General features: G+C 38.8%; 2 protein-coding genes across 7 annotated transcripts in view; both read left to right on the top strand.

The window, feature by feature from the left end:
• LOC311070977 (A-kinase anchoring protein 13) overlaps positions 1–6,114 on the top strand; it is a 90,506-nt gene extending 84,392 nt beyond the window's left edge. For all 6 annotated transcript variants that reach the window (XM_084095184.1, XM_084095187.1, XM_084095186.1 and 3 more), the window contains exons 36-38: positions 810–1,283; positions 2,378–2,690; positions 3,544–6,114. In XM_084095184.1, coding sequence (XP_083951310.1) covers positions 810–1,283; positions 2,378–2,690; positions 3,544–3,602 — 846 coding nt within the window. In that variant the 3' untranslated portion in view covers positions 3,603–6,114. The remainder of the gene's footprint in view (positions 1–809; positions 1,284–2,377; positions 2,691–3,543) is intronic.
• A 356-nt stretch (positions 6,115–6,470) lies between these two features.
• Positions 6,471–24,856, top strand: part of agbl1 (AGBL carboxypeptidase 1) — a 209,140-nt gene continuing 190,754 nt past the window's right edge. Inside the window, exon 1 of the mRNA XM_084095188.1 lies at positions 6,471–6,575. The gene's annotated coding sequence lies outside the window, so the exon portion shown is untranslated. The remainder of the gene's footprint in view (positions 6,576–24,856) is intronic.

Raw genomic sequence — 24,856 nt, 5'->3', positions numbered from 1 at the left:
TAAAGGAGTAGTCCACTTTAAAATGAAAATTACCCTATGATTTACTCACCCTCAAGCCATCTTAGGTGTTTATGACTGTCTTCTTTCAGACGAATACAATCAGAGTTATATAAAAAAAATGTCCTGGCTCTTCCAAGCTTTATAATGGCAGTGGATTGCAACCAACTGATTGAAGCTCAAAAACGTGCATCCATCCATCGTAAACGAACTCCAAACGGCTCCCGAGGGTTAATAAAGGCCTTCTGAAGCGAAGCGATGTGTAAGATAAATATTCATATTTAAAACTTTATAAAGTAAAATAAATAGCTTCCGGCCAAACGAACATACGGATCTGACTTAAGTGTAACGCGCAATTTATGTAATGCAACGTACTGCTGATATTTACTCTACACCATGATGCACTACGCTACTTCCGACGTCATAAGTAGCGCTTTAGGCGCAAGTAGATTGCATTTGGCTGGAGATTTCACTTCAGAAGGCCTTTATTAACCCTCAGGAGCCGTTTGGAGTTCGTTTACGATGGATGGATGCACGTTTTTGAGCTTCAATCTGTTGGTTGCAATCCACTGCCATTATAAAACTTAGAAGATCCAGGACAGTTTTTATATAACTCTGATTGTATTCGTCTGAAAGAAGAATGTCTGTTCACCTAGGATGGCTTGAGGGCGAGTAAATCATGGGGTAATTTTCAATTCTGGGTGAACTATCCCTTTAATATTCTCATTTGAAGCTCTTGAAGTGTAATTTCAAACATTTTTAACTCTTTGCATGCAAATTAAAACTGCTTGCTTTTCTCACCTCCAACATAGGCGGTTGTCGTCCAGCAAGACACCTTCATCGAGGACCAACGGCACAGCCTAAATGAACGCCCCCAGCCCTCTTCACGTCACCCATCCGTCTCCTCCTCTACCTCCTCCTCTTCCTCCTCCTCGTCACGGCCCAGCTCTCTGATCGAGCAGGAGAAACAGCGGAGCCTGGAGAAGCAGCGGCAGGAGGTCGCCAGCCTCCAGAAGCAACAGGCTGCCCACGCGGAGGAGAGGAAGCGCAGGGAAAAGGAGTGGGAAGCGCGCGAGCGGGACCTGACCCAGAGGGAGGCGCAGCTGCAGAGCCAAGAGGAAGAGGTGCAGAGGAGATCCAAACAGCTGGATGAGGAGAAGCAAGACCTGCAGAGTAAAAAAGAGGAGTATCAGAGAGACCTGGCCCGGCTCAGGGACAGCCAGAAGAAACTGGAGAGAGAACGAGAGCAAGTGCAGAGAGAGGCCGAGCAGATCAGACAAACTGAGGTGAGGCGAGCGTGTGTTATTTACTCACCCTCATGCCGTTCATAATATCCTGGTCAGTGTAATTATAATGAATGAGAACTGGGGCCTCATAAAAGTTGTCTATATGATGTGCACTACTCTACTGTTCAAATGATTTTCAAAGGAAGTCTTTTTCAGAGGGAAAAAAACAGTAACAGTACTATTTCAAATAACTGTTTAATATTTGAATACGTTTTAAAATTTAATTCCTGTGACGCAAAACTGGATTTTCACAGTAAAGACATTTGTTATGCTACAAAAGATTTATATTTCAAATAGTCTGTTCTTTTGAACTTTCTATTAATGTTCTATTCAACTGTTTTCAGCATTGATAATAATGAGAAATTACATAAGAATGATTTCTGAAGGATCATGTGACAATAGAGTAATGATGCTCACTTTTGATCAATTTAATGCATCCTTGTGGAATAAAAGTATTATTTCTTTTAAAAAAAAGAAAAAAGAAATCTCACTGACTTTTGAACGCTAGTGTATATTCCAATTCTTCTGAAGTCATGCACTTTTTAAGAGTCATTATTTGCTTAAAATCTGCCATGTATCTTACTTAAGCATGTTCACGACTCATCTCACGATTCATATTCATATTTGAATCATTCCTTTGAGTCAGATGTTTTATGATACTTTTTGAAGCTTCAGTCCCCAATCAATATAAGGATTCATCAGCGTTTCGGTTTTCTATATAATCTGAATGGAAATATGTTGAAGATGCACTTGTAAGTCACTATTCTGTGAATGTACAGTACACTTTCACTATGTAACATTGATTTGTTGTGAAAATCACTAATCTTTTCCATTCTGCCCTAAAATTACACAATTTACACAAAAAAACGAATTGTACCATCTTGTTTTTAGCTTAATCTTCATCTTACATATAGTTCCTTTTTCCTAAAACCTCAAAATGATTTTAAACCTAATATCAGTCAGAGTAACTTTTCTTCCGCTTTTGGCTAAAAAGAGGTAGTTTTCTTCCGTTCTGGTTTAAACAATAATTTCCCGTTACCAAATACTGTTTTTAAATTGTTCTGCATCATCATCATCATCATCATCATCTGCAGGCACTGAGGAAGAACCGGACCCCCTCCACCACGTCCGAGGACTCCTCAAAGTTCCAGAGCACTGGTTCACTGGACCGCGACCCATCAGAGGTGGAGCTCTCCACCTCCCCATCTGGCAGAGACTTCCTGTCCCGCATGGACTCCAAACGCAAAGGGAAGAACCTCAATCCATTTTCTTCCAATTCAAGCCAGAAAGGCCAGAACAGCGAGGCGCAGAGCCAGATGCCCAGCCGCCTGCTACAGCTGGCCAAGTCCAAGGAGAAGAAGGACAAGAAAAAGAAGAAGGGAAAAGGGCAGCAGAGCCAGACTGCAGGTAGAGTCACACAAATCCATCATTTACTCACCCTCATGTTGTTCCAGACCTGTTTCTTTGTTCTGTTAAACACTAAAGAAGATATTTTGAAGGATGTCAGTAACCAGACAGTCGATGGAACCCATTGACTTCCATAGTAGGAAAAATAGTTAAAAAATAGTTTCAATCATTTTTATCAAATATTTTGTTTATTTATTCATTGTTTGTATGAAGATTTATAGTTGTTGTTTTTTTGTTTAATAAATGTATTTTTAATTGGATTTTATATACATTTTCTTTTTATTTCTAGAAATATAAGATAGATTTAATTTTTTAAAGATTATTTAATATTTATTTAATTTTATCCTTTTAAAAATAATAATTTTGTGTGTTAATATTATTTAATATAATTAATTTTATATAGGTTTTCTTTGAGTGTGAAGTTTGTTGTTACTGTAGGTTTAATTTGATATAAAAAAAAATGAAGGGAAGGGGTTGTTTGTTTTTATTATTCTATATTATTATTATACTATTATTTATTTGACACAAAATCATGAATTAAAGGGGTCATCGGATGTGAAATTCACTTTTATATGGTGTTTGCATATAAATGTGTCTTTGCAGTGTTTGGACACAACCACCATACAATGAAAAAAATCCATTTTCAAAAAGCCTAAACACTCTCGATAATCAGGCCGTTTGGATTATATATCAGCTTTTTACAATCCATAAAATAAACTCCCACCCTACACTATAGTTATACCACTGAGTATTGCTTTCCACTTGACACATTACGTAAGTTCGATGGGTTGCGAATGCGATTTTCACGTTGTCCAAAGTGCTCCAAAGTGAAGCAGTTTTCGTGTCTTTGCAGATTCTCCGAGCACTGTGGTTCCAGGCACGACCCCGGACGGAGAGATCTTTTTCTGCTGATTCGGCCCCCTCTTCATCTTCTCTTCCTCTATCCCACAATGCCTCCATGCAGGGCTGCCGGTCTCTGGTTGTGGACTTGTAAACCAGAGTTAGAAGCACATACCTGTGGTCTTGATGGGCGTCAGGCCTGCACAGGAAGTTTAAACTGATCATTTCCTGTGACCTGATTTTCAGCAGCCAGCGTACTGCACAGTGCCTTCCATCCCTCACATTCACCTATGAACGCAAGCGGGGAACAGTGCACGTCGGATAAGGCACTTTTTCCACACACGGACTTCCTGTGAAAATTCAAAAGATTTCTAACGGCGAGTGGCGTCACGCCGGGAGACGGCTGGCTTTTCATCGGCCGTAAAAGTCAACTTTGAAAGCTCTCTGAAGGACATTTGACTAATGAAGATACTAATAATCAAAGTGAGTGAACTCAAATGCCAGTTTGCAATGCAGTGACTAAGTTTCTACATGTTTCCATCCTCCTCCTTTCACCCCCGTCATGTTACTATGTGCCTCACTAATGTATACTTTCAGCTGACAAGCCGAAACAAGTCTTTTGGTCCAGACTTGGACTTTTTGGTTTTACTTCTTTTAAAAGGTCGCAAAATGCCTTTTATGAATAAAAGGGACGCATATGAAAATGTTTTAGTGAGCACACCAGAAATGAAAGTGCAAAAGAGCGTATTGCCATAAAGAATTGCTGGTTTTGTTTTAATTTATTGGTTTTGTTAATCACGTTTCCATCCCTAAATGACTGAAGGAGAAAATGAAAATGTGTTTCACTGAAAAGACGGTTTTGTTGTGACTTAAGGCTTCACAGACCCCACAGATTTTTTTTTCTTGTTTTTTTTTTTTCTTGTAAACCTCAATGCAATTTTAATCCTTAGCACTTTATAAGCACATGTCAAGTGGGGAAAAAAATGGCTGGCTTTAAAACGAGACAATCGATCAGCTCCACTTAACTGGTAAACGGCCTCCTTTGTACCTGCGAGGTTTTATTTGATAATCTTTTACTGTACCATATGAATGTCATGTAAATTTGTTCAACCAAACTTTCACGTAAGCTACCAAAAGAGCGGGTGTTTTCAACTGCAGTATTTTTCTTTTTCCTTTTACTGTTATTAAACACGAATTAAACAAGATGAGGGAATCAGCTTTACAGTACGTAGGCTAACAAATTAAAGTTGTATTAGCCAGTAGGCATCACAAATGCTCAATTTCAAGCCAGAAATGTTGAATTTGAAAGGCCAATGTGGTAAAAGTATGAATACATTGTGTTTGTGTATTAAACGCCTGGTTTGTACCCTCTAATCACTAGATTTTAGCCAGTCAAAAAGCCTTCGCCTGCTGGCCAGGCTAACCGTTCTGTTGAACATAAGGAAATATTTTAAGAAAGGGGAAATTGTGCAGATAAAAGTGTTAATTTAAGCTTTCTGCTCTGTTTTTAGTTTCTTGCCATTAAACTTCTACCTAACACGCCTCTATAATGCATTAGTGATGAATGTCTCATGATTCATTTATCGATCAATTACCAGTGACCTCTTGGGATTTAATTCATACATCCGAGAGATTTTTACGATCAGTCAGCATGTTTCCACAAAGGAAATGTAACGTTAGCTGCTGAGGCGGACATTCTGTATGCTGTTATGGTGCTAAACTGAGAATTGAAATGCCTTAACCAACAGAGGGCGCTATGGCGATGTTCCTCTGTCATTTCTTTTGTCCCACCTGAAGCGTGAGCAACACTTCAGACTCAACAAACGCCTTGCCTTGTTTTGTCAGATAACTGCGCAATACTGGCGAGTGTGGATACTCGAGGCTGATTATTATATTTTTTAACTTGCCTTACATATTCCATAAGCCCTGCAGTAGGCTATTTGTCAGTTCCTTTTCGTCGCCAAATCCTCCTTCAGGGAAACGTATAATTCAAGATGAATTATTACTAGCACATTAGGCTACTAGCTACTCGGAAGTGTTTTCGCTGATTTGATATATTGGTTGCCATTAGAAATGCTCTAAAGAACAATCCAAATCGTCTCGTTAGTGCAAATCAAACTTACGTCTGCTTCACGCAGTGGACCTTGTAGACGCTATATTTAATTTTCATCTTTCACAAATTAAGTTCATTAGCTGACAGTATATAAAATGAATTTAAAAACACCTGATGTAAAAAAAAATATAAAAAAAACAGGAATCATGTTTTGAGAAAAATTAAACACTGTATCCCTCACAGCCTCGTATTCACGAAAAATTAAACATGGCGTCTACCCTCATTTGGTCCTTGGTTACCAAGAGGTACCGTAATTTCTTATAAAATTTTGTGTGAAAAGGGGGCAAAATACCACACATTTTGTAAATAAATGTAATGTAAAAAAATGGTAAAAGTATTAATTATGGATTTTTTTTGTGCTTTGATTTTAAAGCTTTTTATAACTAGCTTTATTTATCAGCATTCTCTGTGTTGGAGACATGAAAAATGTACATTTAAAAAGAATCTTAATAAATAACTATTGTACTTGTATGTGTGCTTGTCTATTTTTCTGTTGAGGGTTCTCTATGGGATTGAATACCTATATTAGATAATATATAATTATATTTCATTACATATAAAACCTATTTAACTGTAGTTAATTCCATCTATCTGTCTGCTATATATTTGTCTGTCTATCTATTTGTTTGTAGCCTATGTCTGTATGTCTGTGTTCGTTCAGAAGACATGCTTCACTGGACCACCTGTTGCTAGTTTCTCTCCCTCCTGTCCGGTCCAGCTCAAGGTTTCTCAGCGTCGGACACCAACATGAATGCGTTTGTCTTTGTCGTGCTTTGGGTTCAGCAGTTGCCTCCTAAATGTGTTCTTTTCTCTCTCACGAGGTTGGCTGGATGAGTTTGAAGTGGGGCCATGGCATCTTTCCCCTTTGGACTCCATTGACTTTGCCTTTGTTCCTGTTGCCAAGCTACCCTGTTCTTTTGGCAAGCACAAAGGTAGGAAACCGTGCTTGAAGGTAATGCTAAGCTGAAAAGGACTTGTTCCTTGTCAGATTAAAGACTGGATGTTCATTTGTCTGCTTGTTTACAAGGTGATTTTATTCATCCTTAGAGGAATGTTCTCATCTTTATCCATTTAAAAGTCCAAGTCTTGGTGGCTTATGCTAGTGATACATTTTTTTATTTTTTATTTTTTTGAGAATGATTGCTTTTTTGTTGTTTTAAAGCCGCAAAGAAGCTCAAAACTGTGTCTCATTGGTCTCTTTAGCTTTTTCTAGTTTGTCTCCTGCACTGTGACCTTTCTTATAAATGTCAACTCCCAGTAATGTAATGTTTTGTATTTGTGAATGACCCCTCAGTATCCGTCATTGTTGCCCCATTTTGTCTATCTGTTGATTGGGTTTTGCTTTTCCATCTCTCTTTCTCTCGCTTTGCAAAGAGAACAATGGATCCACATGCAACCTCGAGAAACCTGAGCCTTTGTTGTGCGCTGACAGTCCATGTATAAATATCAGTTGTATGTCAGGGAGAACAATAGCTCTGTGCTGCTGGTGTTTTCCGATACGTGCAGGACTGTGGCCTTTTATACGCCTAGAAGAACAGCACTCATGAAATTGTTGTTTGGTTTGCTTGGGATAAGGTTGGCTTTGGCTTTTCGATTATTTCCATTCAGGTGTGATATCCAACACAGTCTCACTGCGATTCGTAACTTTTACCTTTTGGCGAATTTGTGGCCAATTCATATGAATTTGTACATTCTCATTTGTATTTTTTTCACATCATCTGCTTTCGCTCCCTTAGAAGTTATAGGTTTAGAGGTGGACCTTCATACATTTAAATCTATTTTTTCATACAATTCACATCGTACGAATTCATATGAAATCACCACCTCGTAAAATAGTTGTGTTTTCCTGTGAGGTTGGTGATATCTCGTTTTGTATTAGGGCAGGTTCTACTGACAGAAGCTAGAATCTCCAGAGAGAGTTTAGTTTAATAAACCCGGAAGAAAAATGATGGTACATTTCATTAAGTCCACTCAAGACTTTCAATGAGAAAGGAAGTGAGAATACGGACATTTCTGTAAATCTACTTAGTGACTTTTAAAGCACTTGAGATAGTGGTTCTTGAGATCATATAGAAGTTTAATGGTCTGACTCATCATGGTCTGGTCTAACTATTGGTGAAGAAACATATCATTTAATATAATTCTCAAATTAGATCAAGGGTACATGTGAGAAGGAATGCGTGATATATTGGTTATCAACCTATATTAGATTTTTTTTTTTTTAAATGTATCAGTATTTAATTTGTTTAAATATGTATTTATATTATTTATATTATTTTTTATATTTAGATATAGATATCTAAATTCACTTGTAACATTTATAGCATCAATTTTAGTTTTTGGTGTTTTAATTTTTGGGTGTGTTTACATGACAACGATGTATTAAAAAACAAAAATGTTTTTCTTTTGTGTTATTCGCGTACAGACGTCAAAACGATCCCCGTTCACACGCATCTGCAAAAACAACTAAAAACGTTGTATTATTCATGCCTACTTGTATTATTCAAGAAACATTACGACTGAACACATAATAACCATGCGCATGATGTCACCGTTTTCACAAATTTGCGTTTTTGTAGTTTACACGGAAGACGATAACGGTATAGTTTTCAAAAACTTGCACTTTGAAACCCATTTTCAAAAGTTTGCATTTTTGTGTAAATGAACAGCCAAAAAACAAAAAAAGTTTTCTGTTAGTTAAAAAAGGTGTTGTGTAAACGGCCCCAAAATGGTATTTTAACACTGACCATTTATCAATTATCTATACCAGGGGTGCCCAACCCTGCTCCTGCTGATCGACTGTCCTGCACAGTTCATCTCCAACCCTAATCAAACACACCTGCCTTTAATTTTCATGTGATCCTGAAGACCTTAATTGGTTGCTTCTGGTGTGTTTGATTAGGGTTGGAGATAAACTCTGCAGGACAGTCGATCGGCAGGAGCAGGGTTGGGCACCCCTGATCTATACCATGAAATAAATATTGGCTTCTCGTAATTTGCCATAATTTGATTATGAATACTTATTTTATATATAATATAATATAATATAAATCTCTTTGCTGGTTGGATTGAGCAGATCCTCAAAGTATTCCTTCCACCATCCAACGAGATCCCCAGTTGAGGTCAACATCTGCCCACCTCCACTGTAAACAGTCTTCCATTGAGGAAGCAGATTCAGAGGGCTCAGAGGGGGACTCGTCCATCACCCAAGATGAAGTCACAGAGGTAGTTAAGAAGCTCCTCGTGGCAAGGCACCGGGGGTGGATGAGATCCACCCCGAGTACCTCAAGTCTCTGGATGTTGTGGGGGTGTCTTGGCTGACATGCCTCTGCAGCATCATATGGCGGTTGGGGACAGTACCTCTGGACTGGCAGACCGGGGTGGTGGTCCCTCTTTTCAAGAAAGGGGACCGGAGGGTGTGTTCCAACTACAGGGGATCACACTTCTCAGCCTCCCCGGGAAAGTCTATTCCAGGGTACTGGAGAGGAGAATACGGCCGATAGTAGAACCTCGGATGCAGGAGGAACAGTGTGGTTTTCGTCCTGGTCGTGGAATACTGGACCAGCTCTATACCCTCTCCAGGGTGCTGGAGGGTTCATGTGAGTTTGCCCAACCAATTCACATGTGCTTTGTGGATTTGGAGAAGGCATTTGACTGTGTCCGTCGCGGCGTCCTGTGGAGGGTGTTCTTGGAGTATGGGGTCCGGGGCCCTCTGTTAAGCCCTCTGTTGCAACCGAGTGTGAAGCGGCTGGGATAAGAATCAGCACCTTCAAGTCCGAGGCCATGGTTCTCAGTCGGAAAAGGGGGTTCCTGCCTCAACTGGAGGAGTTCAAGTATCTTGGGGTCTTGTTCATGAGTGAGGGAAGGATGGAACGGGAGATTGACAGACGGATCGGTGCAGCTTCTGCAGTAATGTGGTCGATGTACTGGTCTGTCATGGTGAAGAAGGAGCTGAGCTGCAAGGCGAAGCTCTCGGTTTACCGGTCAATCTACGTTCCTACTCTCACCTATGGTCATGAGCTGTGGGTTATGACCGAAAGGACAAGATCCCGGATACAGGTGGCCGAAATGAGCTTTCTCCGCAGGGTTGCTCGGCGCTCCCTTAGAGATAGGGTGAAGAGCTCGGTCACTCGGGAGGAGCTCAGAGTAGAGCCGCTGCTTCTCCACATCGAGAGGGGTCAGCTGAGGTGGCTCGGGCATCTGTTCCGGATGCCTCCAGGACGCCTTCCCGGGGAGGTGTTCCGGGTGCGTCCCACCGGGAGGAGACCCCGGGGAAGACCTAGGACACGCTGGGGGGATTGTCTCCCGGCTGACCTGGGAACGCCTCGGTATTCCCCCGGAAGAGCTAGAGGAAGTGTCTAGGGAGAGGGAAGTCTGGGCGTCTCTGCTTAGACTGCTGCCCCCGCGACCCGGCCCCGGATAAGCGGAAGATGATGATGATAAATCTCTTTGCTATCATCTAGGCCTTATTTAATTGTGAAAAATTAAACAACAAAATGTAAGTCATTTTTCTTTTATTTTTATAATTAAACTTGTATTAATTGTTTTAATTTTTCTTAATATACTTTGTCTTTTAAGCACCAATCAACCAACCCAAGTCACTGTGTTTGATCAACCCAAGACTGTCTGTTTTTTTAATAAATGGCTGTCCGATCGCTTTGTTTTACAATGAGATTCGTAGCTGGACAGGCCTCGTAAAACCACCATCCCGTGCCGTCTCGTAAATCAGTGTGATCCTTCGCTCTGGGTTCCGTTTATCTTTCTCCTGCTGTCTATCTCTCTGATATTGTCTGTGGTGCTGCAGTGAGGGAGGAGGACCCCTCCCCCAGCCAGCGGTCCTGATGAGACTGCAGAGTTTGGATTTCCTGATGCCCATTGGCTCTCATCAGCTGTAATCATATTTCACCTGCTACCTTAAATCAGGCAGCCTCTGCTGTGCCTCGCTGTCAGCTTTTGTTGCAGTTCTTCACTCAATTCACAGTCATTGTTCTTGGAGGAGGACAGACAAGAACAAAGAAATCCATCAATCTTTTATACATTTATCTTGCTTTTTCTAACAAGGTCAATTAAGGGTAATGGGACAGTAGGTAATGTTTAAATATCTGTTGTATGTTGCATGCCTGTGGTGTTTGGGTGACAGTGAATTGACAGGAAGCTAAGGAATATTTTTTTAAATATACAAAATTATTATAATTTTGTATAGCCAAAACATTTCTGTTCATTATTATTTATTATTGTATCATTCATTGGCAATTTAAAAAAAAATTTTTTTTCAAAGCAATAATAAATTAACTATTTGATGACCAATATTGGCTTTTCAATGGCAGATACTGATAAATTGTACTTAATTTTATATATGTATATATATAATATTTAGTGCAAATGACTAAAAACATAAACTAATTGTTCATTATCTATTGATGGCTGATGGTAGATTGTAGAGCACTTCAGCTACGCAGACACTGTAATTGGTCAATGCTGAAAATCTCAAAATGGCAAAATTTAGTGCATTCATCAGTTTTTTGTAACTTGTCACAGCATTTTAAAAAGGCGAAATGCTGAAAATCTGTAAAAATGCACAAAATCAGCATTTCATATAGGCCTATTAAATAATGTTTAATAGATTAACACCATGAAATCACCATGAAATCAAAATGGACATTTCTTATTTTGTTTTTTAATAAAATATTTGCATTTTTTTAAGTGATTTATTCGTGCACATCATTTTAAATTCCTGTGCCCTTTTTTAATCAAAATAACTTCCCCCCTCCCTCTTGCAGCGACTTTTCTTCTCTTCTCTGATGATGTGTTTACTGGCGTGAGGGCGGGGCAACCTGTCACTCATATGAGATCCACCAATAGCAAACTACAACTATATCCAATCAATTCCCCATGGACAAAATAGGTCCCACCCTACTTTTTTTTCTTGTCCGTGACGCCGTTTCACTCGGATATGCTTCACAATAGGGAAGAAAAGACTATCGCAACATCCATTTCATGATGACTTTACACAATTTAAATCACACATTTACCACTTTGGAAAATTCCTTGATGACTTATTCTGTGTTGCTTCATATAACAAGATGTATTATTACTTTCTATTTTAAGCTAACTGAGAATATCACAACACTCGTCAGAGTGATGAGCCATTTGACCCATCTAGACTGGCTTTCCCAGCACAGAGCCAAAAACTAGTGAGAAAAAAATGGTGAATTGATGAGAGACAAGGAACCTCTCTCTCCTCTAACAGGAAAGGAAGGCACTATAATTCTTCTCTCAGTCAGGGCCACAGTAAGACCCAATGGTAAGACATGCAGCGGATGGGGCAGTATTGTTCACTGACCCCCTCTCTCTATTATGGCTGTCAGATGCTCTCTTTTAATGTGCCTGTTTTGAGAGAGATTAGAGCTTGGGTGATGGGGGGTGTTTGGCGGGCCGTCCTGGTTTCTTTGAGAAGCTTCTGTGTGGTGATTGTATGCGCTGGGCTATTCCATTAGTGTCAGGATGATTGTGTCCTCGCTGGAACAGCCACACAGAGCTCGGCTCCTCTAGTCAGCAAGCAGGAAATTTCACTTGGACCGTCGGCCCCGTCACAAAGGATCAAATGGCGAGTCTGCTCTGCTGTTAATACTGAGGAAGAATGCAGTGACCCAGTCTCGAGGACTTCATCTGCATTCCTGCAGTCTATGATGGTATGCAGGGGTATAAAAGCCTTGAACGATTGTAATTCTGATTAGTTTGCATATATTTCAGTTATGATGTCCATTTTGCTTGTATATTAAAAATCTGTCTGCTATAATGCTGTAGAGGGCAGTGTTTCAGAGTGATTCAAACCAGTATTTCATCTTTGTGAACTATTATTGTAAAGACTAGAGATGCACTGATACTACATTTCTCCACTGATACTACATTTCTCCACCGATACTGATAGCCAGTTATTCAGAATGATATTATTTTATATTCAAACATACACTATATAATTAACAGTAAATAATCTCTTCTCTAGTGTTTTTATAGCTAACTAACGAACTGTGAACACTGGTTAACTTTCCTGAGGTAAATGCAACATTAATATTGTTCACAAGCTGTTTTATTGACGTTTTTCTGCAATTGAAACACAGATTGAGTGATTACATGTCATACGTATTTTGGTAAGTTGCACTGTATCTTCAAACATACCTTCTGATATTCATGCATGTTTTTCTAGATATAATTTGTATTAAAGTGTAAGAACTCGCGCTGCTGCTTGAACTGAGGCGCTACAGCGATCTGTCACGTCACATTTAAGAGCGTCAAAACGCCATTTTTCGTTTAAATTTCGTGATAAAATGTTCAGAATTTGAAAGCTGAGACTTTGTTTCTTATCAGAAGTAGCACAAAGCTGTTTGCGATTATTGGACGGGAGGCACGACATATAATGTTTGAAGTAGGGAAAAAACGCAGATCTGGCAACCCTGGCTAACTACGGGTGATTCATAGGGTCAAATAAAGCCTGCATTAACGTAGTTTTTTTTTTTTTTTTTTTTAACTATTAAAGTGTTATTGTCACGTTAACTTGCCCTAAATTCAACACAGTATGAATTTAAGTCTGACATATTTTGGTCTTTGCTTTCCTGTAGCTCAAACAGTAGGCTAGAGCGTTGGCGCTTAATGCCAAGGTCATGGGTTCGATTCCCAGGGAAAGCAAGAACTGATAAGAATGTAAATGTGTACCTTGAAAATGCAATGTAAGTCGCTTTGGATAAAAGCGTCTGCCAAATGCGTAAATGTAAATGTTTTTCCGCACCCTTTTGATTGACAGGCTATAATCGGCATTGATCATTGGCTGTTTTTCACCGATAGGGAAAATAATAGCTTTAATCGGCCGATACCGATTATTGGCCAATAAAGAGTTTTGGTTCATTTTTGTAACGCGTTTCAGATTTAAGTTAACGGAGACTGAGACGGCATAAATTGCACCCTGTTTTGTTTTCTTTATTTTACAAAAGCAAAAAGATTTGTTATTATGATTGTACGCAAATAAAAGTTGACCATTTTGTGATGTATTACTTGTTTCTGTACGACAAAAATTGACAGAGTATTTTAAGTTCTTTTTGCCATTATTGGGGAAAAAATGCAAGTGATCGCTGACCCCAGAGTCTTAACAGAACCGACTCAGAATCATTTATGTAAGCAATAAGCTTATTACCAATAATAAATACTTTATTGCTTTTATAAAAAGGTTACCACACAATACAAATATTAAAGCCAAAATGTTCATGCTTTAGCTTTAACAAGCTTTTAAAAATGAAGCATCTGAAATGTTTTGCTATAGGCGTGATTTACAGTAAGTGCTTCCTGTTGGGCAAGGCTCCCTGGTTAAGGCTGTTGATATCCAATATCTGATGTCTGTGAGCTGGGAATCTTCTCGCTGACAGCTGCTTGGCAAATACCACCCCATAGTGAGAAATGGGACGGGAAGAGTGGCCAGAAAAGGTGGTGAGAAAAAGAAGTAGTTGTTGAAACTCGGATCAGTAAACTAAGTCACTTGAGGTGTGAGAGGAATACCTACTGAATTTTGCGATCTGATGAGTTGAAAAGAGCAAGGCTTCGCAAAGTCTGAAGATTTAATGACCGGTTCTGCAATGCAGAGAATGTCGTAATGAGGATCCATTAGAGGAGAGAAATACCTATGGATATGGACTCGACAAAGACCTCTTTTAGGAGATCCTCAAAGCTAGTAGAAGAATAATGGTTTGACTGTGAGGGGAAACTCTGCACTTCACCATAGCCATTTTCTGTCTTCCCCTTTCCTTCCGCAGAATACGCCTCTACAAGTCCTTTCAAATGCTAATTCATATAGGGGACAGGAATGAGAGGGGGTAACGTCCAAGCTCAAACTCTTGTTGTAGATCTTTCTCCGACCGTTAATTCTTCAGAGGCCCTTTTTGGGACAGAGAGCTTTTTCCAAGGCTTCACAGGAAATGATATGCATAGAAACGTAACCTTCAGAGAAACGAGAGAAAGGAAAGGTGAAGATGATGACTCGAAGCGCGAGCTCACGCCTGGGCTTAGCTCTGCCTGGCTGCCCCTGTAGACCCTGAGGAGTACAGCTTGTCTTGTGACAGGTGCTATTCCCCCGCGGGAGCCGGCCCAAGACGGGCTGCACGCTCTGTAATGCGGTGTGGAAAGTGCTAAAGGATTTCTTAAACTCAAGCATGAATTCTTCAGAAGATTATTCATGCACATAAGCAGTGTTAAATGTTAATTATGTTGAACTTTAAAGGATATGGAGTGTTTTGACTCGAGGCCAGAGGGATTGCAGATTCCAGCAGCTCTGAGGCAGCTTAGCTCCGGGACGGCCGCTGTTTCGTACAGTGCTGTCTGAAAATAGCACTTCATGTTTTTAATACCTTCCACTTGAAATGGACCTCTGCCTGGCTTTAGCTAAAGAAAGGCTTTTAGAGCATTTTAAGTGCTTTGGAATCCATGCATTTATAGACTCTTTGCAAAAAGCATGTTCTGTTTTGACTTTGTTTATAGATTTTTAGATGTGCTCTACCAAAACACTCTTAAAAATAAAGATTCCAAAAGGGGGATTTTCACAGCAAAGCCGTAGAAGAACCATTTTTTGGTTTGCCAAAGAACTTTTAGTGAACAGCTCTTAAAAGAACCATTTTCCTTCATAGTGTAAATTTGAATAATCTTATAAGGAAAGGTAAAAGTTCTTAATGGAACTGTAGATGCCAATAAAGAACCTTTATTTTTAAGACTGAAAGGCTTGCTGACTATAGTTTGTTTATATGCAGGTGGTCCAGTCATTATTGCCTATATCCCTCCATTATTGGATAATGTTGCCTCAGGGAAACAACCCCATTTTCTTCCCTTTACAATCATTTGATTGCATTAAAAAGAATAATAAAAATATATATATTCCACTGGCACATGAAGGACATTTTCATATTTGTTAGTAAGTGAATTTTATTTTGCATATATACACACACTATATGTATACTTCCATAATTGTAATAAATACATTAATTAAATATAAATGAATTAATATAAAAATAATGCAAATACCACCTGTAATATTTATTATAAATATTTGTATACTATGATAATTATTTAAAAGTTTTGTTTAAATCTGTTTTATTATTTTATGTTTTATTTTAATTGTTATTAATTGCATGATTAAAAATAATATTATATAAAACAAAAATGTTTTTTGACTTAAGGAATAAAGTTTTTTTAACAAAAATTACATTTAAATTTTGAATTTTCACATTTTTTAAATTTCAACATGGCCCTGTTTTCTATATTTTTCTATATTAATTTTTTTTGTTGTTGTTGTAATGTTTGATTTTAGTATCAAGGTCTACTTTATGCATGACAATTCAATTAACTTTTTCTTAACTTGGTGATATATTGCATGTACTATGAAAGCAATCCACTGCATGCATTATGTGGTTTTCAATTCTGCTAATGGAAGACCCCCAGCACTGCAACGTTTTGAATTTGAGTTTGGCTTGGAGAACCACCGAGATAATGAGATTAAAACCCAGATAATGTCCATCTGAGGCCACAGAAATGTTTTCCCGGAGAGACCTTACCTCGCAGTTGCACAATCTCCCTGTCTCCTGATCACAATCTCGCACATCATGTTACTCTAAATGTGAACGAGGCGCCTAACAAATTGCTGCCATTGGCAGTTTCATTAATTAGGTCCAAATAGACAAACTTGGAGGAGATCACGTTTAAAACTCAAGCATGCCAGCTGCATCTGGCCTGTCGACCTCATCAAAGTGAGATCAGAGACGCCCACTTTCCCCACAACCCACAATGAAACGGAGAGATTTCTCGTGCCAGAGAGGCTTGTGGCTTCAGGGCTCAGGGTAATTAAGCTAGCTAATAGTGTGTGACTAATTAGGATGATAGTTCATTCTTGCGAGCTCTTTCCACAAAGCAAACAATGGTGCAGTGTCTGTGACGAGGTTCGTCTTTTCATGTCAGCTCTGTTTTTGTCTTTGCACTGGATTTGTTGGCGTCTCTTTAGTGGCTTCCAGTACAGAGCACCCTTGCTCTTGCTGAAGCACTTGGCCCGTGATGTGGGTTTTGAGAGCCCGTCGGCAGGGCTGAGACTACTACTATTCAAATTTTCGATGTGGTTTATGTATTGCACTTTGTTCTCAATGTTTTACACTGCCAACTGATTGACAAATTTGAATGTACTTTCATACTGCATGTCCCCTCTTGTTCCCCATTATCCGGAGAAAGGAGGTGACAGGGAGGAGATTGAAGCTGGAAGGGTTATTCTGCTACAGTAACTGCTGAAGTGTGACCGAGGACTTTCACAGTCTGACACGTCATGTTTCTGTGCTGCTGGCTATCATGCTGATGGCTTCAAAAAATGAAAGAAAAGGAAGGGGGGAAAAGACTTCAATCTTGCCGACCTTCATGTATAAGGAGTCAAATGAATGATTTAGCTCAGTGGGAAACTTGCACTTTTGGGATGCAGAGTTCATTAGCCCTCTGCAACTGACCACTTGTGTGACAAGATCTGTCTATCTGTCTGTCTTTCTGTTTTTCTGTTTTTCTTGTTTCTTTCTTTCTTTCTTTCTTTGTAATTATTTACTTTTTTTTATTTGCGGTAATTTAATTTACTTAAATGAAGAAAAAATATAAATCAATTAGTCATTTTTATTTATATTTAAATGTACTACTTTATATTTTATTCTTATTGATCATTATCCATTAGCCTACTTTATTTACTTATTTATATACATTTTTTAGTCAGTCACTGAATAAGCTTGAAAGTACATGAATACGCTTTTGATTGCTTGGTGCAAGGCCTTATGGGTAACTCTCCCAGTCTCAGTAACAACAGTTTTTTTTTTTAACTAGTCAGTTTTTTTATGTTAACATGGCTGTACTTTTGGAAATTATCCTTTTGAGATCATTTCCAAATTCATTAAAAGTGTCAAGTAATGTTTAATTGTTAATATTGAACGTAATATTTAGACTATCACTTTATTTTTGTAATTAATGGACAAAATTGCTGACACATGCTGTTTATTATTATTATTATTATTTTATTTATTTTTCAACTCAACTCAACTCAACTTTATTTATAGAGCACTTTCAACACCACAAGTGGAACTAAAGTGCTGTACAGAAAAATATAAAAGAGAAAATAAAATACAAAAACAATGCAAACATATGACATACACAGCTTACAAAGCATTTTCAAATGCTAAAGAAAACAAATACGTTTTAAGCGCACTCTGAAAAACACCCAATGAAGGAGAAGATTTTACAGACAGAGGAAGGTCATTCCAGAGCCTAGGAGCTGCAACAGAGAATGCCCGATCACCTTTACATTTTAAACGAGATCGCGGAACCATGAGGAGCAACTGATCATTTGAGCGCCTGGATTGACAGCGACTGATTAAATCAGTAACATACTCTGGTGCTAGGCCATGCACAGCCTTAAAAACATACAACACCGCTTTGCAATGAAATCTGTATCGTATGGGTAACCAATGTAGTTTGATTAACACAGGAGTAATATGCTCTCTCTTCTTAGTACCCGTTAAAAGTCTGGCAGCTGAGTTCTGAACAAGCTGCAAACAAGAGAGAGAGGCCTGACTCATCCCCAGATACAACACAGTCCAAACGGGATGACACAAAGGCATGAACAACCTTCTCCATATCTTCAAAAGAGAGGATAGACTTCAATTTAGATATTGATCTACTATTCTTAACAGCAGCATTGATTTGCCGGTCAAATTTAAGCTCAGAGTCAAAAATGGCACCAAGGTTTCTCACGTTTTTTTCCCCAGGAAACAACCCCAGGCAGTCCTCCACACACCCCTTATTTCCAAATAAAATCATCTCGGTCTTTTCCTCATTTAATTGGAGAAAGTTATTCGCCAGCCAACACCTTAATCTCAGTCAAACATTCATGCAGGGACTGAATGACACATTTATGCCCATGTTTCAGTGGTAAATAAATTAGAGAATCATCCGCATACAGATGATACTGAATCCCAAATTTCTCAAAAATAGAACCTAGAGGGAGCATATAAAGGGAAAATAAAATCGGTCCCAGTATAGAGCCCTGCAGAATTTGTATACCCAATTAAAAGGAAAAGAAACCAACAGAAATGTCTGGCATTATTGTACCTTGATGATGCTATTTTAGAAGGTTTTTATGCATTAGACTGTGCTAGTCATTATTTCTGTAGCTAATGATCAGTCGGGATCAGATATCGTCTGAAAATCCAGGCATCAGAGGAAGAGGGAAACTAAGATGTCTGTTCAGCGAGATTCAACACTGGAATGTCCTTCACTGTAGTTGAGTCATGCAGAAGCCAATCACGGACAAAAGAACAAGTGTGATGTATCCTATTATTAGCCGCGTGCCACGGGCGTCTGCTAGTGCTTAATGATCGTAGCAAATGCTGCTTATCATCAGGAATGTGTCTGTGAGCGAGCGTGGGGATCAGCACTTCATTGATCAATCACATATGCAGACTCTCGTCTCATTTGCCAATACGCCACTGATCTGTTTGTGCCTGCAGTCTTTGAAAACCAATAAGCGGGTCAATGGTGGATGAGATGGCCTTCCAGCCATTCACATGATACACCTCATTAGCCATGTTACATCATGCAGGAGCAGTCAGCCGGATCACTAACATGAGGGTGACCATCAGTCCAGCAGCAACATAAATACAAATGTGTGGGCCTTATTTGAGTTTGGTTGTCTTGTGTATTAAAATGTATAAAAAGTTATTTTAAATTGTAATATTAATGTTTTTACTGTATTTTTGATCAAATAAATGCAGCCTTGGTAAGCATAAGAGACTTCTTTCAAAAACAAAATCTTTTGTACATTCATATAATCCATATCTTTTTGTTTTGCATTGTCATTTGTCATTCTTAATTAAAAAGAATACTGTAAATGCAGTCTTAGAAATTCATTGATCAGAAAAATAATATTTGGAGACATGCACATACACTCAGACATCAAACATGGGCAAGTCTGTATTGTGCAGAAGACAGCTGAAAACTGCAACTATAAAGCAAAGACCTCTTTGAAGCAGTACATGTACCATAGCAGTCAATTTCAGAGCTCTCCGAGTGTTTCGAAGAATATTTACTCACCTTTATGTTTTTCCAAACCTGTTTGACTTTCCTTTTTCTGCTTTTGAAATAGTCATACTGGATCTGAATGACATAAGGGTCAGTAAATTATGGTAATTTCCATTTCGAAAGAACAGTTCCTTTAATACTGTATCTTAATTTTAATTTTTATTCTTCTTTATTTATTCTTTTATTGTAATGAATGTGTGTAGAGTCTGTTACCAGGTGTGATTTTGCTCATTGTCATTAAGTGACAGGAAGGTGACCCGTCAGTGCAGACTGGACGCTGTGAGGTCAGCCTGAACCCCAGCCGTCTGCGTAACACAAGCTGTTTCAGGGTCGGTTTCACCTCCTGCATTAAAATGATGCAAATCAGTCTGGGCAGGGCGAAGAGCCCGATCCTGGATCGGTACCCCTGCAATGAGATGAATCTGCGATACGGATCCAGGCCCTCGAGGGAGGCCGTCCTGATCGCTGCATCATTGGCTCAGGGCTCTGCAGATGAGTCATAATGCAGCAAACATCAGCATGGATCTCTGATTCGGTGACGACTCAGTTGAGGCACGAATCAGCCAAATCTCCTTAGGTCCATTTGAATTACATTAGGGATTGCTGACTCGGTGGGATTTGTTTTCAGATCTGTCTCGCTGCTTTGGTCGGGCAGCCTTCATTTACAAATTAGACCATGATTGGTAATGGCCTACAGCAGGGGTGTCCAATCCTGCTCCCGGTTTGCCACTGTCCTGCAAAGTTCAGCTCCAATCCTTATTAACCACACCTGAACCAGCTAATCGAGTTCTCACTGGGCATACAGGAAACTTCAGGCAGGTGTGACGAGGCAAGCTGGAGCTAAACTCTGCAGGACAGCGGCCCTCCAGGACAGGGTTTGGAGACCCCTGGCCCACAGATTTCGATCTCACCCAACGGTGCTTCCCAGGTATTGTATTATTACAATTTAAAATAACTGTTTTCTCTCTTAGTATTTTTTTAATGTAATTTATTCCTGTGATGGTTGAATTTTTCTGTAGCCATGCTTCCAGTCTTCAATATCACATGATCCTTCAGAAATCATTCTAATATGCTGATTACAGGAATAATTTTGTTATACATACATTAAAATGTAAGGTTGTAACGATACCCTCATGTCACGATTCGATACATATCACGATACTCAACTCAAGATACAATATTATTGCGATACTCCAAGACGTGGTAAAAGGTTGACAAAAAAATGTACTGTTGATTAAAATGCTAAATTTGGTATTACATTGGGGGGTGTAAATGAATAGGCTTGGACTTGGTGCTGGCAACCCAATGCACAGGACAATGGTGACACCAGAATAAACATAAGACATTTGGCATTATCAGGACCCACAAATATTCCCCCATTGCATTAGTATACATTATATTCAACATTATTTATAGTAGTTAAATGTAGGACTGACACTAAAACTGTGAACTATACACAATACATATTGACACTATCCTCAATATTGTAGCATTTTTGTATTGCGATATATATATATATATATATATATATATATATATATATATATACCCTATTCAAATGGAAAATAGTTATTTTAAATCATTATAATATTTCACAATATTACTGTATTTGATAAAATAAATGCAGCTTTGGTGAGCATAAGAGACTTCTTTCAAAAAGATTTAATAAAATGTGCACATCTTTCCATTGACGATTTCTTGAGCATCTTTGCTCTTTGTCCCAGTATCGATTTTTAATCCAATACTCTGAGGCAAGAACAGTTGTAAAAGCAGGCGTGAAAGCATCATTGTTTTTATGTGTAAATTGCATTATTAAAAATGCATGAAAGAGAGCAGATATCAGGAAATCTGCCTGTCGGTCCTGCGGGATTCACCCTTTGAGGGCCGTCCCGTCAGTCAAATGCTCATTTCCTGCATGTCTCCCTGATGGCATTATTTCAATCTCACACCAGAGAGGTAAGAGAGGTGTGAAGGCCACAGCGTCCCCTCAAACCAGACACTTCACAATTATACCACCTGCACATGTGTGACAGGCTCACCGCTGTCTCTTCAGCTCAGCACTATTATGACCCTGCAACACTCTAAATCCGAAATAATTGATTCAGCCGCTCTTCTGTCCTTGTGGACTATGTTGTAATTATAAGACAATACAAAGGACTAATTTCAATGTGCTTGCAAGAAATTTAAAATCTATAAATCGTAGATAGGAATCTGAGATGGGGACCAAAAGCACAAACAGAAGTAAGATAAGGACATTTCATTCTTAAAGGGGTCCTATAATGCCCTTTTCACAAGATGTAAAATAAGTCTCTGATGTCCTCAGAGTGTGTATGTGAAGTTTTAGCTCAAAATACCCCACAGATATTTTTTATAGCATGTTAAAATTGTCACTCTTTGAGGGTGAGCAAAAACGTGTCGTTTTTGTGTGTCCCTTTAAATGCAAATGAGCTGCTGCTCCCAGCACAGAGGGCGGAGCTTCAAGAGCTGGTGTGTGTGTGTGTGTGTGTGTGTGTGTGTGTGTTAGCAGCTCCGATTACCTCACACAGACATGCACTGAAAATTTCAAAAACTTTTTGCCTTTTATGTTCAAACCGGAGTCGACAAAGATGGACAGACTCAAGAAGAAGTGACAACATGTAGAATTCAACAGGACATTTCTGAATGGTTAGTTGATGAATTTATGTTGCTGATGAGGAGTTAACTATCTTCTAGTCATTGATTAGCATATTCTGTCATGATAATCTATAAATTGCGTTCCCGGGGGCGGGGTTTATGTAAATTTTAGGGTTAGTGATGTCACTAAATGTGAAGAAGCTCATTGTAGTCCTTAAAAAGGGATTTCTGTAAAATAAAACATCTCCCTTTGCTTTGAACTTTTGAGCATTGTAACTTTGCAGATGTTGTGTATGCTGAAGCAGCAACATTACACACTAACTAAAGTTAAAAAAGTGAAAGCATAATCAACTACCCCTTTATTTTAATGACGGTAAGGCTTTTTTCTATACAAGCTCTCTCCTTTCTTTTTCTGTGTGTCACTGCCCTTTCTTTTTCCCATCTGCCCTTCACCATGTCGTCTTCTCACGCTGAGTCTACATGTGCTTCGCGAGCCACCAAAATAGCTTTCCTTCATATGGCGTGAGGGTTTGAAACCCTCTGCTCGTGTCCATGCTCATCTGCTGGAAACCTTGCTTACATAACTCTCCCTCCGTTCCCAAGACAATGGGAAAGACAGCGCAAACAACGGGGGTAAACAAACGCGTGTCCTACTTTGAAAGAGCAGAACGGCCGTGTGAACGCAGCTCCCTCTTGTCCCCTCATCTCTCTGGCCCTGCATCCTAATTTGCATATTCATCCTTAAAAAATGTGCAAGACTACAATCAGTGCATCCCAGCTGAGGGATGTTGAATGTGGTGTGCCAAGCAGGAAGGTGCATTTAGTTCCAGTGGGTTCTCGAAATTTGCATCCGTGGATACTTCCAGAACAGAAGAGAGTTTAACAAACCTTTTTTAGTTTGTTATTAACATTTAGCCAGGGCCTGTAGTGCTTTAGGTTGTTGCATTTTTCTTTTTTCGTAGCAGAAGGTTCATGCATGCTTTTCCTGTCAGCAGACAGATGACATCAGGGGCCAGTAATGTTTGGAGAACCTGGGCCGGAGGGCCCTGTATTTACAGACACTGATGTCTCAGACTATGGAATGTTGTGTAAACACTGGGAAAGAAACCGGGGGATCCCTTAAACCTGAGGGTTAAGACTGATCCTCAGACTGCCAACACTTCATCTCTGAGCTTGTCTGAGCTTGAAACTGTGCAAAGCAATGCGTTTTTTCTTTTCTTGTTCTGCTCTTTTAGATATCCAAAAACTTCAAACTCAAAAGATTAACATAAGTACAAAATCAGTTTTATTTGACAGGAATCCAAGTGCATAAATCTTGCTGTGTGGATTATAGATTTTCACCAAATCTTTTCAAACGTCCAAAAAAGAAAAAGAAAAAAGCCCACAAACCATATACAGTACCAGTCAGTTGTTGGAAACATTAAGATTTATTTGGTCAAAAATACAAATACTGTTTTAAAATGTAATATATTTCTATGATTACTCCAGTCTTTAGTGTCACATGATCCTTCAGAAATCATTCTAATCTGCTGATTTGCTGCTCAAGACACATTCAATATTATTATCAATGTTGAAAACAGGTTGCTTAATATTTTTCTCTCTTTTTTTGTGGAAACGATGATACACTGCCATTCAACGGTTTAGGGTAAGTTTTATATATATATATATATATGTATATATATATATATATATATGTATATATATATATATATATATATATATATATATATATATATATATATATATATATATATATATATATAAAATATAATGAGCACCAGTAATAATTGAGCACAATTTTAATAATAATGAACACAATTTTGTTATATTATAATTTTGTTATTATAATTTTGGAGAGAATCTGTGGAATTATTTTACTTTTTTTCCCCCTCCTTTAATTTATTAAATAACACATTAGTTAGGGACATTACACTGGGGAATATTGTCTATTAGTTTAAAAGAGCTTTTTGAACAATATTGTTGATTTGTGAGCTTTCTGCATGTCCTGTAGCAGGAATATGATGTGTGGAGTTCTAAGTCTGCATAATAATGGGCAACAGAGAATAAAAGTTGTCTTTAAATAGTAGCAAACTTGGCTGTTTTACCATTACACACTTGTTTGGGGGTCGAAACAAGAGATTTAAATGAACCCCCGGTTTTCCCAAAGACAAGGATTTAAAGTGATAGCGTCCAAAGAAACAGTACTGAAAGTGTTTTCCCATAGCTCCATTTTCGTAAAAGCACAAGCAAGTTTTATGTTGTTTGGTTTTCTCATTTGACTCTAAAGTCTGCGTTTGTTGACAGAACATTGACCCGCAGAGTATCCTGTTTTCTGCATTTTTCACTGTCAGCCTTGACCTGAAACCAGCGAATATTTCGAGTCTTCTCCACCCCACTCGGCTTGTAAAACTGACAGCAAAAAATCTCACATAAAAATGCCTTCAAGTTTGAAATGGTCTCAGACTGAGAA

The sequence above is a fragment of the Abramis brama genome (genome assembly GCF_963993115.1).
Source record: "Abramis brama genome assembly, chromosome: 20".
Classification (NCBI taxonomy): domain Eukaryota; kingdom Metazoa; phylum Chordata; class Actinopteri; order Cypriniformes; family Leuciscidae; genus Abramis; species Abramis brama.
The sequence above is the reverse complement of the archived record's forward strand: the minus strand, read 5'-3'. Positions and strand labels throughout refer to the sequence as shown.